The following is a 15,728-nucleotide window of genomic DNA, read 5'->3' as shown; positions in this document are numbered from 1 at the left end:
CTACAGGAGCTGGGTTTCCCAGCTGCCCTCTGAATCAAACACACAGCTAGAAATAGTCTCCAAAGTGTGGAAACTGTCAGCAGCTTTAGGCTTTCAGGTTGGTGGGTTTTTTTAAATTATTTTCTGGTTCTGTTGAATTCTGAACTCTCACAGAGCTGAGCCCAGAGCAGGGCCAGAGACAAGAGGGCAGAGGAAATGTATGTGGGCTGTGAGGATCTGGAGCACCTATGTTGCAGCCTGCATCTCACATGTCTTGTATGGAGCTCCATGTGGATTCTTCCTCTGGTCTGGCACTCCTGCTTTGAGGTTTAGGGTTTGGAGTGTTTCAAAAAACAGAGTGGGTTTTGCTTTTTCCCTTTTGCTTTTGGTGGGTGCTTCTCTGCAGTACAGGGCACTGAATCCCCACAGTCCCACATGGGTGAGGCTTCCAGTTTTGCAGCCAGCATGCAGCACTCTTCCCTGCAGTGGTATCACCCACTGCCGTGATTATAACACCAAATACTCTGGTATACCAATAAAAATGCTCATCCTGGCGAGACCTGAGCAGCAGCCTGGCCGGAACTCTGTTCTGCACAGGCTAGTTTTTGTTTTGATGCTATTTTATTACAGTGGCAGGGACAGCCCCACATTTTATTTATAAGCAGCCATTTTTTCCTAATTGGTTGGATATTTTCAGCCTGTGAGCTGAGCAGCGCTGTGCCAGAAGTGAGCATCACGTGAGCCAGTTCGCCCTGGGTACGGCATGTAAATAGCTGACAGCCTTCCCTGACATTGAAACAAGCACCCAGCTTTGAGAAAACGCTGCTGCTGGCGCTGCAAGAGCCTTTCATGTTCAGGGGCTGAGCTGCAAGGCAGGATGTTTTCACTGCTTGAAGATGAAGCATCTTCACCCTGTCTGGGCTGTGCAAGGATAGCAAGCGGTGGATTTGCAGCGTGTGGCTGCCCATGCACATGCCTGCAGCCTGGTTGCGCTGGTGTCTTCTTGCTAGGGATGCTTCATCTGGCTTTGCCGTGGTTTTAGTACTGGATGCAGGAGGTTTGCAAGCCAGAGCCAGCAGGTGAGGGAAGGGTTAATGTCTTCCCATGCTGGATCTCTGACTTTCCAAATCTCACTGCAATGGTTTGAAGCCAGTAGGTGGGAAGCGGTTCCTCTGCAGATCCTGTCCCCAAGCGAAGATGCTCTCTGCTGGGGCAGCTCAGCCTCGAGGAGGTAGGAACAGAGGCTCAATCTGTCTCACATGGCCATGGGGGTCTGTCCCCCACCGCCACAGCCCTGTAATCTCCTTTCCCAGACTGCCCGAGCTCTGCCTTTGAAGAGGACCACCTTGTTTACCCCAATGGCTCTGTCCAGCCGAACTCATTCCCAGCCAGTTTCTATAAATGTGTCTTTGTGCCAGTGCTGTTCTTCAGCTTCGCTTTATTTTTTTTCTCTCCATGATGTTTACTCAGTCCCCGGGTGTATTTATAGATGTCAGCGGATCACCTGATAGCTTCTTTTCTCCTTCTAGGATAGGAAAACCAGATCCCCTCGTGCTCTCGCTGTAGCAAAGGGTTCCCGTGTCCCCAGACAGCCTCCGTGTCCTCCTCATGCTCCTTTCTGTCACAGTTCATGTTTCTTGGACACAGTGACCGGGTCTGGGTGCTGAGTTCTCCTGGGGCCTCGTGCTGTCTCAGCCTTCCTCTACCTCTGCTGAAAACACTGCACCGATCCAGGCTGCCTTGTTTTCTTTGCACTTTTTTCCCCTCATTTGTTTGCTTTGGCTTAAATCCATTTTCCAGCTGTTGCAACATTTGGCCCTTGTCCCACAGCTGAGGCTGAGGAGTTTCCTCTTCCCACCCGTCACAGTCTGCCCCTTCCTCAGGGATGCAGCAGTGGGTACACATCCACCCGTGAGGGCCCTCAGCTTCTGCTGAGCCACTCAGCGATGTTTATCTGTCACCAGCACAGTTTTTACCTCCTTTGTCTGAGAAACTAAAAATAAACCTGCAATGATTTCCAGGGATATGCAGCCACCTCCTCTGGCCCAGGACCTCGCTGACGAGCGATGGCTTTATGGCAGGACAAGAAATTCTGCAGAGGAACACGTTGAGAAATAATTGAATGCAAAAAGTGGTCAGGGCTCTGGTGAGCTCGACACACAGCCACTCTGGCAGCTTGCAGTGATTTCACTGTTATTTCAGGGAACAGCTGACTGTGCTGGTGGGCCGGGGTGCCGGGAGGGCTGTTACCCCCTGCCCGGGGTGCCGGGAGGGCCCTTACCCCCTGCCCAGCCGTGCTGGGGGTGGCAGCCCAGGCTGTGTGTCGGATGCTTGCTCCCAAATGGTCTTTTAACGGGAGAGGGGCACTTTCCCGGCTCCCTCCGCCGCCGGGGAGCGGGATGGGTAGGCTTTGCAGGGCGGACCCGGTGCCTGTAACCGTGGTGGATGAGAAATAACGCGGGTGCCGTTACCGAAATGGCTCCGTGTGCTCGGCCGGGGCTACGCGAGCCGCAGCGGTCCCGTGGCGAGCGCGGTGCGGCTCTCCCCGCTGCCGCTCGGCGCCGGCGGGGACCGGCAGCAGCCGGTACCAAACCCCGCAGGGAGTTTCCTGCTGTCCCCGCCGTGCCGGGAGGGGGAGGGCGGCCCGCCAGGGCCCCAGCCCGCTCCGCGCCCGGGAGCGCCTCCGGCCGCCGCCGGCGTCCCGTTCATCCCCCGCGCCCCTGCGAGGCCGGCCGCCGCCCCCCCGGTGCGTTTCACGGGCCTCGCGGAGGGTGTCGCCCCCCCCGCCCCGCTCCCCTCCCGGTCTGCCCCGCGCCCAGCCCCGGGAGTGCCGCTGCGGGCTCAACAACGGTGGTTGTGTCCGGGTACGTGTGGCCGTCCCGGGGGAGCCCAGGGGCAGCTCGGTGCCGGGGGTACCGGGCGGATACCGGGGGTCTGTACTGGGGAGGATACCGGGTGGGTACCGGGTGGGTACCTGGGGAGCTGGACCAGGGAGGATACCGGGGGGAGGGTACGGGGGAGGGTACTGGGAGGAGGTATCGGGGGGGGGGGGGGGGGGGCGCTGTACAGGGGAGGATACCGGGAGGATACCGGGCGGGTACTGGGGGGAGGCACCGGGGGCTGTACCGGGGAGGATACCGGGCGGATACTGGGGGGAGGTACCGGGGAGGGTATCGGGGGGGTACCGGGTGGCGCGCGATCCGGCACGTGCCCCGGCGGTAGCGGCGCGCACGTTCATTGGTTGAGGCGGCGGCCAATCAGCAGCGGCGCTTGTTTGCGCCTGTGGCCGGATAAAAACCCCGGGTGGGAGCGCGGCGCCGCGGAGCGGGTGCGGCGGCGGGTGAGCGTGGGGGGCGCATCGAGGGATGGGGGATGCGCTGGGGGGGGGGGGGGGGGGGTCGTCTGCGTGGGGTGCAGGAGCGGGTGTGTGCGGGATGGGGTTTGCGTGGGGGGAGGGGGAGGCTTTGTATGAGAGAAAGAGTGGGGTGATGTTAGCGTGGGGTGGAGGAGCTGGGTGCGTGCGGGGTGGGGTTTGCATGGGAAGGGGGTAGAAGGGTGCATGGGGGGTTGTGGAGAGGGCGGGGGTGCGTTGGGAGGGTGCAGGGTATATGGGGGGTCGGGGTGTGTGTGTGGGGCTTGTGCGTGGGAGTGGCATGCATCGGAGAAAGTGGGGGGCTGATGGGGAGAGCTGGGCGCATGGGTGTGATTTGTGGGTGAGGGAGCAGGGTGCGTGGGGAGGGAGAGCGCAGCATGCAGCAGGGCTGTTCGGGGGGAGCTGGGTGCGTGGGGGGTTGATGGGGGAGTGTAGCGTGGGGAGGTGTGTGGGTAGGGAGTGGGGTGTGCTGGGGGACAATGGGGTGCATCGGGGGGTGGCTGGTAGAGGAGAGTGTGGGCTGCACCTCTTGCCGCAGCGAGGATCTCTGTGCTGAGGAAGGACTGGGGAGGTAGTGTGTGGGTGCAGGGATGAGGAAGAGGAGCTGATGGAGGAAACGTGTCGTGGGTTGTGCTGGGGGAGCGGGCCTGTGGGGTGGGTGTGCATGGAGGGGCATAGCTGCAGGCTGGCTGCCTGGGGCAGGGGCCTGTGGACCAGCCTCTGTGGCTGGAGCGTGGCTGGGCCAGACCCCCACTACCGTGCCCTAAAGCAGGCCTGGGGCCTCAGCCCTGTGGAGAGCCCTGAGAAATCGTCTTGGGCCGTGGTGTGCAGCCAGCAGATTTCCCCGTAGTGCCTGATCACAGCATGCTCTGGGCTGGGAAAAGGCTCAGCTTGTCTAAAATGGCTACCTGCCTTATGACCCAGGGCTGGCCCCTGTGCTGCACACCTCAGGGCTCCCTGGAGCCGTCCTTTGGCCAGCCAGGTTGGCCCTGAGATCTGCCGCTTGCTCTCCTGGGCCCCAGGGGCTGGGGCGGGTGGAGCTGGAGACAGTTAACTCGACTGCAGCATCTGTGGGGCAGCCCGGTGATGCCAGGGTGCTGAGGTGGAGCAGCATGTGCCGCTGGCCGTCCCAGCCAGTGCACCTGGCTGTCTGTACAGCTAGGATGGGGCAGGATGTGGGCTGCCTTGTCTCCCAGCTGGGTGCTCTGGCAGTTAGCAAAAAGTGCTCCTTCATCAGCCATCTGTGATATAAACTGCATATTTAGGACCCTTGGCACATAGAGGACCTGTGTTCACCTTCCAGAGCAGATCTGTGCTCCTGTCTGGGGCGGAGCAGACCTGGTGGTCACTAAAGCCACCCTTAGGGCAGTGGGGCTGCCTCCTCGGTCCCAACCTCTGCCTGCAAGCAGAGGGGAGATTGGGGTGCTGGCTGAAGCTCCCTGCTCTGGCACGTGTTCTCTCACTGCCTTACAAATGGCCCCCCTGCCCTGTACAGCTGATGGGGGAGTGGGCTCCGGGCAGTTGATATTTGCTGCACTTCCATACCTGTTGCTCGGGAAGTGGAACGGAGTCCTTGAACGCTCCTCTGTCACATGGGGTGTGCACTGGAGGGGCTGCTCCAAGGGCACCTGTGCTCCTCCATCCCTCCAGGTAACTTGGCAAGCTGGTACTTGCAAAAACAAGTTTTATACTTGAGTGCCTTACATTCAGCAGGCAGGTTTGCTTGTGTTCTAGTAGAGAGGTCTCTTCTTAAACTATGGTTTTTTGTGCTCTTTGAGCAGCATGTGCTGTCTATGGACTCACTGGATGTTGTTCTGGTCCCTGCAGGTTGAGATTCTGAACGAGGCCACCTTTCCACGCAGCAATGGCACCCACGCTTGCTACTGCCCATCGCCGGCGCTGGTGGATGGCGTTCACAGCCATCATTGAAAACCTGCTCTTCTCTGCTGTTCTGCTGGGCTGGGGGTCCCTCCTCATCATGCTGAAAGCAGAAGGGTTTTATTCCTACCTGTGCCACGAGTCGGGTAAGGATGCTCTGGAGACTCGTGAATAAGTTGCTGCTGAGGTTTGCTGCTGTGGTTCCCTGTCTTAGGGTGGTAGGTCAGTCCTGGGGTAGAAGGAAGGGATGTACACCCCTTTCCAAAACCAATGGCATCCTTGTGATAGTGTAATGTGCTTGTAGTTGCTGTTGCTTTGCAGGGTGGTTGGAAAAGAAGCCCTAAAGATTAGGTAGAGCTCTTCTGGACAGCCTCTTACATTTCACTGTAAGTTCTTTCTCTGCATGGTGTCTTGGCTGATCTCTGGAGGGAAGGACTGATGGGTTCTGGGAGACAACTGTTTGTGGGGAGTGTGTCCTGAGTTTGTAGGAGGAAACTATAGGCACTCTTTCCTTAGTTGTAGGAAAGAAAAGGGCGAGGGTGACAATACAATAGGAGAGCCCGGTACTGCTGTTGAAGAGGAGTTTCAGAAAAATTGCTACTGATGTTTTGTTCCTCTCCTTCTTCTATCACCCAGGATATGCTCAAACTAGGCTGTGTCTCTAGGAGGGCTTGAGATCTGCCTTCAGGCCCAGCCAGAGGAAGCGGTTGCCCATTTTGCAGACACAGCCTTGCAGGGAAGGAGGCAATCTTGTGATGTGGGAAGGATAACACTGAGAAAAAAAGTGTAGGTGGACATACATCCCCAGTTCGGGCACGGAGAGAATTGTGATCTGGGGAATCCCACAGTGTGGTGGGATGGACTGTGGGGTTAAAAGGAGCCCGTAGGTAAAGGTGTGGTATGGATTTGGAAAGCTGCTTTAGTGACAGAAGATTTGCACTTGGTCAGAGAAGGGAATAGCAGAGTAAAGAGGCAGGAGCTAGGTGTTTGGGCCCTGTTCAGAGATGTGTGATGGTGGATCAGCCCGTTGAGGGCTGCTGAGTGTGGGGATGGAGGAGGAAGCTGTAGAGGAGGAAAAGGAGTTGGAAATGAGTGCATAGACCCTTTATGGGTAATGGCTGAGAATAGTGGGGGAAATCTGAAATGTAGGGGAACAAAGTCCAAGCAGTAGTTGTGATCATACTTTGGGGTTTTTTTCCTCACTCTTCAGCTGCTTATTATGATCTCTTCTGCTTTGTGTGTCTGTGGGTGCCTGCCTCAGTCTTGCACAGAGGCTGGGTTGGTGCACCTGGCAAACATGCACGTTTGTCTCTTCTACCAGCTGAAACTTGGCTGCTTAATCTCTGTCCTATGCTTGTAGTTGGTGCTTCCAAGTGTGTCTGTGTATTTTGGGTCTCCAGTAGTGCTCCAGACTGTGTGAGGGAGAGTCCTTGGTGGCTGGTGACCATTTAGGACTTCTGTTCAAGGCTGCTCTGTTCTTGCCAAGCCACAGTGACTTTGTTACAGGCATTCGTAAGGTATTTCATTAAACCTTTCAGGTGGAGGCTTTCTCACTGAGATAAACCACATGAGAATTGATAGGAAAATGCCTGCTCTCAGAGACAGTCAGCATTTGCTTATCTGTTTCCTGAGATGTACCCTGCTGACAAGAGCCCTGCTTCACTTGGGGCCCACCTTCTACTCTTTGCTGTGATTGCTTTAAATTCATCTGCCTTTGTCCCAGGTCAGTGGGACATTCACCTTGGCTTCTCACCCATGTTTGCCAATCTGTGGTTTGTCTGGCTCTTCCCATGAGAGTGCCCATGCCACAGACCACAGGGAAGATACAAATATTTGGACTGTGGTGAAACTGCTGCCTTGGGGGCAATTTCTTCCTCCCAGTGACCAACCTGTGCCCTGAGGCAAGAGAACTTCATCCCTGAAAAGAAATTTATGTAGTCAAATATCCTCATTGTTCTCAAATATCTGGCCATCACTGCTGAACTCAGTGATGGCTTGTGATGAGCATGGAGGACCAGTTATGCTGGTTTCCTCATTCATCCGTGCTTACGCGCTTTCTCTGTTGTCCTCATTGTAATCTCAGTGATTTGGTGGGGAAGAGTCCTGGCTCCAAGTGTGGAGAGAGCAGACTCCCTCACAGCTGCCTGCAGTGGTCACTGAATGACCAGCACCAAGCTGAGTTTGAACTTTGCTGGGATTAGGATGGCCCAGTGGTTGCCTTTCTCAGCATAACCCATTGAATCCTGCAGCCTGAGTGGGTACTTGGCTGGAAGGTTAGTGCAAACAAATTATAACTAGTAGCCTTTGGGCACTTGTTGTTCCTAATGCTGCTGTGTGCATTTAAGTATTGCAAAAAAAGACTTTTCCTAATGAGCCAAAGGTTCTTGGCAGGGCTTTTCATTTGTCAGCAAAAGCTCTTGCACTTTGTGATGCCTTCCAATGAAAGAGAAAACTAGACCTTGTCCCTTCTGCAGGCTCTTCTCTGAAGGTAGCAGCAGCTGCCCAGAAAGTGACTGCGATTCATGAAGGGCTCCTTGTCTTCCTGTTGAATCCCCTGCCTTTTCCTGCCTGTCCTTGGCTTCTGGTATTGGCTTTTACTCTGCTGCCATGCAAACATGAGGGATCCGCTGAACTTTTAACTTGGTTGTGTGAGGGTGGAGATGGACACCTAGAAAAATATCCACATCAAAATAACAAATATTTTTAAAGCAGTTGTGCAACAGGGTTTGAGGGGGGGGGGGGGGGTTGTACCCGTTCTGGGCGGCCAGGTTTGGCCACATCCTGAGAGGTATGTTTGAAATGTGCTGACAAGGAGTCTGGTAGTGGCACTTTGTTCCCATTTTAATTTTACTACACTACTACTTGGCCTTTAACCAACTGAAGCAGCATCTTTTATTTGGTGCAAGTGCTGATTCCGCAGTCTTTATCGGGATTTGGGCCTTATCAGCTGTTGGGGAACTTGATCTCTTCAGTGTCTTGCATTGCTGTAGTGTTACGGGGATTGGGAAGCTCAAGGCTTGGGTCTGAGACATTTAAAAAAATATCTTGAACCTGATAATCTGCTCACAAAGAGCAGAGATAAGGAGCCAGTTGGACAGAGGGCTTTCCTCTGAGACAGGGCTGCAGAAAACTAAAGGGACGATAAGCTAATTCACTTAGAGCAGGTTAATGTGCCTTAACACTGGCATAGGGGGAAGGTGCTGCCTTGCAGCTCTTGGCTTGTATTTATTTGGGGTCTGTGGTGGGGAACTTGCAGTCTGAAGGTCCCTTCCAAGCTGGTAGGATGCAACAATGGCTTGTAGAAAGGTGGTGCATGTGACCCTGTAAACAGGAAAAGAGTAAAAGTGGTAAATGTTCAATTTCTACAGGAAACATGCTGTGTTGATTAGCAGCTGTCAGTGGTATTGGAGAGCTGCATGGGAAGATGCTGGCCCTGGGTGAGAATTGCTGCAAAATGAAACCACAGCTGGGGAGCAAAAGGGAGTTTAACTGGAGACTGTGCTTCAGTTATATGAGGCTTTCAGCTGGGTGCCCAGAGAGGGGGTCCTGGAAGTGCAAGTGGATGGACAGGCAGAGAGGGGAAACAAGAATAAATTGCATTCGCAGTAGTATCAAGCAAGAACATCTCCTCCCAGTTCCCAGAAGTATGACACCATCCTGAAAAGAGAAAACATGTTCTTATGTGGGCAGACTGCAGATCAGTTGTTTGCACATGTCTTTCACGGATATTTTTTTACCAATGTTCCCAGACTCCTTGGCTCTGACTTCTTTTTTTTTTCTCCCCATCTCTTTTTTTTTTTTTTTCCTAAAAAAAAAAAAGGTGAGACTGTCCCACAGAGCTGTTGCCAGGGTATCTGGGGGTGTCTTGCCTGCTTGGCTCAGTCTGATCCATGAAACAAGGTGAAAGGAAACCTCCTCTCTGCTGTCTGAGATGGCAGTCACTCTTGAAAACACCAGACTTGTTCCTCTGGTAATGTGGTGTGCGCCTGGGATTCGAAGAGGTCAGTAAAGAGTAGTTAATGATTGACCCTCTCATGAAACCCGCAGTGCTTAATTTGGGAGAAAGGATGACTTTAAATGTTCCAGTAACAGCCTGAACAAATCCCAGTGACGAGCTTGACATAAATGATTATCGAGGCAGCCTTCCTCTCACCTAAGCTGTCATTCTTTAAATAGTAACTTGAACTACTAATTGGGCAGTAGAAATCCTGCCGCTTGTAGGGGGAGCGCTGTAAAAATAGGCAGTATGTGCTTGTAATTGCTGATAAAGACTTGCAGCAGCTTCTAGCTTGACAGTGGTGAGCATACATGGACTGCGCCTGTGCTGCTGGCTTATCTGGGTGGCACTCCTGTGTGTCAGACCTGGCATGCTTGCATGCAGGTGGACTTGGCAAGAGAATTTGGGGAGGGCACCACTGTCATCACAGAGACAGCCCATCCCCAAAGCACTGTTGCAGATGGAGCCAGGCACGTAGGAGACTTTCCCCAGCAGTGTGGTGTGCACTGATCTGGAACAGGATCTGAGCTGTGATTGAGGGGAAACTGCTGTTTGCTGTAACCAGGTGCATTAGGTAGGTGAGTAGTTAGGCAGGTTCTCTGCCTATTAATCCCCTCCTAGCTGCGTGTGATATGCTGCCACTCGTTCTCCTGTGCTGGTTACCTGCTGGCACATGGATCTGTGCTCCCCAATGAGATGGCTCTTGGCTGGACCTTGTGCATGCTGCACACACCTGCGGCCCCTCCAAAATTTTCTATTTATGGAGGTGGCTCAAAGGATCAGAGGATGTCAGGGTGCCAAGGGCTGCTTGAATCATTTCCATTACGGCTCAGTGGATCTTCTCTTGTTGCTCAGGGGCCGCTTCTATTTTCACAAACAATTTGTATTTCCACATAGCACTGCTGCCTGGCCCCTCCTTGGCGTTGGTGATGAGCAGCTGTAAACAAGGGGGTTGGTACAAGCAGGGGCTGAAGTTTGGTGCTCTGTTCCTAGCCTTCCTGGCTGTAGTAAGTCTTCAGAGAGAGCCAAGTTTCCTTGCTGTGTCCTTTTCGCCTCCTGGTGTTGCTGCTCATCGTGCATGCTGTTGAAGGATCTGCTAGCAGGCATATGCTGTCAGGGAGCTCTTTGGGGTCACGTTGCAAACATACACGTCAAATATCAGCAGTAATGTGTCTATTCCAGCTGTAAATGCTGGATATTTCTGTTTTGAGATTTCTTTGTGGGAAGGGTTGACAAGGCTCTTTAACACATGCAGCCAGAAGTTATAAGGTCACTGCACTGTCCGTGTCCCTCCACCCTTCTTCCACTCCACAGCTGAGCTATCTCTGTAGAGTGCTGACACAGGGAAACCACTACTACTTTGTCACTCCCCTGCCCCAGCCTTGTTTTCCCAAGTTTAACCTCTCACCCACATCTGTTTCCTATGAATTTATCTTTGTGGAGAGCCCAAAAAGCCGTGAGGCTGTGTGCCTGTGCCTGCCTCATGGAGATGCTGTTAGAAGTCAGTGTTTAAGATCCTGAGCCACAGCAAGAGGAGAATGTCAGGGAAAGATGGATGAAACAGATTGAGATGTAGTGTGAAAACTGCAGAGAGCCTCCCAAGTCTGCCCCGGACTGGTGTTTCTGAGGATGTGACTTGGGAACCTCAGACTGGAGTGCTGTCCTCCCTGCAGAAGGGATGCTGATGGGATGTGTGGCCTTTTGGGGATATCTCTGTCATTCACTCTGGCTATCCATGACTAGCAGGGCAAGAGGAGGGACAGATGAAGTTATCAGTCAGAAGCACATGGCAAAGGGAAGGGACAGTCGTCACATGTTCAAGGCCGTGTTGAATGTGGCTTTGAGCAACCTGGTCTAGTGGAAGGTGTCCCTGCGTGGCAGGGGGCTTAGAACTGGATGAGTTTTAAGGTCCTTTCCACCCAAACCCTTCTGTGATTCTATGATGACTGGCCACAGGCAGTTTGAGACCAACTTAGTAAAGGTGGTGGTGAGAGAAATGTAAAGGGAGAGAAATGCTCTGCACCTTCCCTGGAGTGCTGGGAGGGGACAGAGGAAGGTTTGCAGGCAGCTTGTAAGCCTCAGATATCAGTGTCTGAATTCCTGCTAATACCTGATGTCTGGAAGGTGGAGTGTAACTTGTTTGCAATGGACACACAGCTGGGAGGGTTGTGTTTGCCAGCTGGGAGAGCCTGGGTGAAACCAGTAACTGAGTGGTGCTAAGGCTTGGGTAGAAGGCAAGGATTTTCTAGGTGGGGCTGTGGGATCTTCAGAGATGCAGTGAGGGCAAGAGCAGCCAAGGGGATCTCCATGAGCCGCACCAAGCGGTGAACATGAAGTCACTTGTACGTGAGGGATTCCTGCTAATTAACTAACTAACCACGGCTCACTGGGAATCTCTAGTCTTGCTTCATGCAGATAGTTATGTAGGTGACTTCTCTCTCTCTATTCCTCCTTTAATATTGGACTTTGTCAGATCAATTAAGTATGGAGGAGAGCGTTTTATATCACTGGCTTGCAGCAGCAATAAGAAAGCAAGTGCTTTGTCATACCAGCAAAGGTTACTTATAAGTCAGATAAGCATTGGGAGAAGGAGAGGTGGAGTGCACTAGAGTGCTCTGAGTTAATGAAAGTCTAAAGGCACATGTGCTTGCCTGGGGAGTTGTAAGCCACCTTGGGATAGGCTTGTAACAGGAACAGAGTTGACATGAGGCAGTAGAATGGCTGCGGCAAAGAAAAGGGAACTTCTCTTTTGTTTCTTTTTAACTGTTTTGTTTCTCTCTGGTGCTCTGTTCAGCACCAGAGTTTGCATGCGGAGTTCCTCATGCAAGGGCAAGAACAGAAAGCTGGAGATACAATTGATCTGTATGGGCTAAACCCATTTGGAAAGAATAGAAAATGCTAATTATGGGGCAGAAGTTAAAGACACATCAATCCTTAACAAACACAGAAGGCAGGTGAGCTGCCAGTCCTCCTGGGAACAGGGTAGTTAAATCCAGGAAGGATTTTTTAGAACCAGGGCACTCAGGAAGCAGGGTGGCTACTGGAAAGCCATTCCTCATCCCAATGCCTGCAGTGAGGGTAAGAAGCTTTCCATTTGAGCAGGCTGTTGCTCTGTGCCAGGCCTCGTCAGCCTGGTGTCTGGGCCTGAAATAACTGATTGGGCTGTAGTTATTGCTCCCAGTTTACTTAAGGAAAAGATCTGTGAGAACATGCCAGTTGTAGATTAGGAGGACCTTATTTTTGTATTAGTCTCCTCAGGTTCTGCTGAGTTTTGTCCCCTGTAATTGCCAGGGCTTTGCTATATAGTTCTCATAAATTAATGAGTCTTTGTGCTTGGGTTGTTACCCCGCTGCTGCTTGGGATACCTGTCCACTGGGTGCCTGTACATCTTTTCCCTGCTCTCAGCTGAGCTCATCAGGTTTCCCCTGTCCTTTTGCTGCTACCTTTCTCCATCTCACTGATTATAATAAAAAAAATGCAGTGTGGAGCATGTATGCCCAGTGTGTTGTGGCACCCTGTCTGTGGGACTTTTTATCTTCCCTCCTTCCTCCTATGCTGCAAGCCTTATCCTAACACACTGCAATGATGATCCCCTGTCATCCCACGTAGAAAACACCACCAGCAGCCCTGGACATGAGAACAGCACAGCTCTGGAGCACAAATGGCCTTCCTGCAATGCCCAGGATGAAATGCTGAACTTGGCCTTCACCATTGGGTCCTTCCTGCTCAGTGCGATCACGCTGCCCCTGGGAATCGTCATGGACAAGTATGGCCCTCGCAAGCTGCGGCTGCTTGGCAGGTTGGTGTCCTGGGCTCCCTGGCGGGGCTGAGGGGGGAATTCACACATTTTCTGGGACAGATGGGTGCTGTGCTTGTTGTGGGGCCCTTGCAGCCTTGGGAGCTGTATTGAGGGATGGGGCTGGGAGCTGCTGGCCGTGCATAGGGCACTGGAGCAGCTCTGGGATGATTTAGGCCAGCACAGTGAATTGCTTCATAAGGGAAGGGCCTGGGACTCTGTCCACACTTCAGCTCTCCAGTGTTGCTCTGTCTCCCCGGCCAGATGGAGCCTGGAGGAAGAGTGGAGTCATTTGTGAGTCATGGAGGGTAGCTTTTTCCTTGAGCTGGGAGCTATGTCCTGAGAGGCACAAAACCAAGATGTTACATCACTGTTTGCAAGCTGGGGAGTGAACTAGGGGATAAACATGTCCTGCCTGCCTTTTCTAGGGCCCTTCTACTGTGTGGGGTATGTTGCTTTTTGCCTCAAATAGTAAGGTTGTTAGCTGCTTTTGTGGCATGTCGGGGTTAGTCACTTGTTGGGCACAGCAGACCCCAGCGCTGCTGAACTGTAATGCAGTGAACCATACCAGAAACCAAACTGGCCTATGGGCCAAGTGGGAAAAACAGGGCAAATCTCTGACTCTGACCCTACCAGAGAGGAGCCGGTAAAGGCTGTGAATGCTGTGACTGCAGCAGGGTCTTGGGACAAAGGCTGCTGCTGTCTCTGGTTACCTCGAGGTGGGGGCTGGCAAAGCTCTGTGCTGGAAAACCACTGGGGAATTTGGGTCCAGCAAGAGCTGCATCAGCACTGGGAGGAAAGGTTGCTGCCTCAGCCCTTGTGCAAGGTTTGTCTGTAATAGTTGGGTATTTCCCTGGATTTTTCTTTCCAAATCACCAGCTTCCCTCTCTCTTACAGAAATTATACTGCACTTTCTTAATGAGGTGCTGAGGCGTTAGAAGGATATGTAATTTACTGTAAGGCTGTCTGTAAGAAACTTATGGTTTTGATTCCCTTCTAGTGCCTGCTTTGCTGTGTCCTGTGTGCTGATTGCGTATGGTGCCAGTAACCCAGACTGTAAGTAGGCATTTTTCTGCTGAGCTGGGAGGGCTTTGGGGCTGTGGCTTGGGGGTTTTTTGGTTTGTTTTTTTTTTTGGGGGGGGGAAGCAGACAAGTGTGACTGTCACACCTCCAGATTTTACTGGGGTCCTGCAGAGGACACAAGCCAAGCATCTGCTGGCCTGTGGGAGCTTAGCGGCTCTGGGGAGGGCTGGTGTTTCACAACGCTAAGTGCAGAATGTAGCAAGGGCCAAACGTCTGAGATAGCCAGGTCTCTGAGTTTTGCGTTTGGGCAGGGCTAGGTCCTGTAAATGAACAATTAAAAACAAGTTCATGTTTTTTTCAGGGTTGGGAAATAGGTGATGGCATACAATGTGTAATTTGTTTTCTCACCAGGAATATATGGATCTTGCTCCTCAAGACCAGATAGTGACATGACACTTTGAATCCAGTTCTTTCAAGTAAATCTTCCTTTTAAGACCCATTCAGGCAAGCTGCATCAGCAAGTCTGTTCATCAGAGCAAAGAAGCCCTTCCAGAGATTATCCCATCATGAACTCTGGGAGGAGAGCCCTGCCCCTCCCACTGTGTGGCTGGGGAGATGGGTGCTGGGTCAGGAGCAGCATAGCATGTCCTGAGGGTGTTGATCCGCTGATGTTTTTGTCAGGACCAAAGCCCTCGGGGCTCTGTTTCCTTTCCCTCTCTATCCCTGTAAAAGCTAAGGGTAGATATTTTTTTATTGTTGCAGCTCTGTCTGTGCTGATATTCATCGCGCTGGCTCTGAATGGCTTTGGTGGGATGTGCATGACCTTCACATCACTTACAGTAAGTGAAGAGTTATTACCTGACTATTTTATTCCTTACTGTGGCTGTGAGCTGGGCTAGCAGGAAAGAACAAAGTGGATCTTTTGCTTGTGGCTTGAATAGCACATAATTTTGTTTGGTACAAAGAGTCAGTCAGTCTTCTGCCTGAAAGGCTGAGTATTAGGTGGTTATTCCAAGGTGGTTTTTGTCTACAGTCCCTTTTTTTACCTGCCCCTTGCATTGCAGGTGAAGGGGGGGTGGCGGGGGGTGGGGCGGGGGAAGAAGTGTTTTTGTCTAGGACTCAAGTTGTCATATGGCTGTACTTGCAGTGCTTGGTTACTTGGCACAGGCTGGATGTGTGTTGTCAATGCTAAATCCAGTGCAATACTGCAGGAAGAATCAGCAGGGCACAAACCCTTGCAGCTGGGTATGACTGGCTTTCTGCAAGTGCAGTTTGCATCTCACCCCAGGAAAATGGTTGTTCTTGGGTACAAAAGCTTTTGCTTTCAGTAGGGTGAGAGTCCCTTCCAGGTTTCCTTAGAAATGCTGTGGTGAATGCACCCAGCTCCATCTGCACAGCCTGCTTAGATCTGTTTAGTCTAGGGATTGTACTGCAAGCACTGCTCTACAACTCTCAGCTGAATATCTACATTTTGGGGTTCTTTGCCTGGAGGCAGAAGCAGTACCATCCAAGTAGCTGCTTTTTCTACCTCATTACCCTGATCCTTGTCAGTGTGACTGAAACAGGGCTGGGTGGAAAGTTTCCCAGAAAACAGTTTGGGAAGCACTGATGTTTCCTGAGCTGTGATTGAAAACTTTCAGCTTTGGACTGCGTTACCTTGAACTTGCTGTTGAAGTGAAACT

At 52.3% G+C, this 15,728-nt stretch overlaps 1 protein-coding gene across 1 annotated transcript in view; it reads left to right on the top strand.

Moving 5' to 3' along the window:
• The first annotated feature begins 3,246 nt into the window (after positions 1–3,246).
• The window catches only part of SLC43A2 (solute carrier family 43 member 2), a 30,636-nt gene continuing 18,154 nt past the window's right edge, over positions 3,247–15,728 (top strand). Inside the window, exons 1-5 of the mRNA XM_055795398.1 lie at positions 3,247–3,319; positions 5,180–5,376; positions 12,837–13,026; positions 14,024–14,079; positions 14,809–14,885. Of these exons, the coding sequence (XP_055651373.1) occupies positions 5,217–5,376; positions 12,837–13,026; positions 14,024–14,079; positions 14,809–14,885 (483 nt within the window). The 5' untranslated portion in view covers positions 3,247–3,319; positions 5,180–5,216. The remainder of the gene's footprint in view (positions 3,320–5,179; positions 5,377–12,836; positions 13,027–14,023; positions 14,080–14,808; positions 14,886–15,728) is intronic.

Source organism: Falco peregrinus, chromosome 2, assembly GCF_023634155.1.
Source record: "Falco peregrinus isolate bFalPer1 chromosome 2, bFalPer1.pri, whole genome shotgun sequence".
Classification (NCBI taxonomy): domain Eukaryota; kingdom Metazoa; phylum Chordata; class Aves; order Falconiformes; family Falconidae; genus Falco; species Falco peregrinus.
The sequence above is the reverse complement of the archived record's forward strand: the minus strand, read 5'-3'. Positions and strand labels throughout refer to the sequence as shown.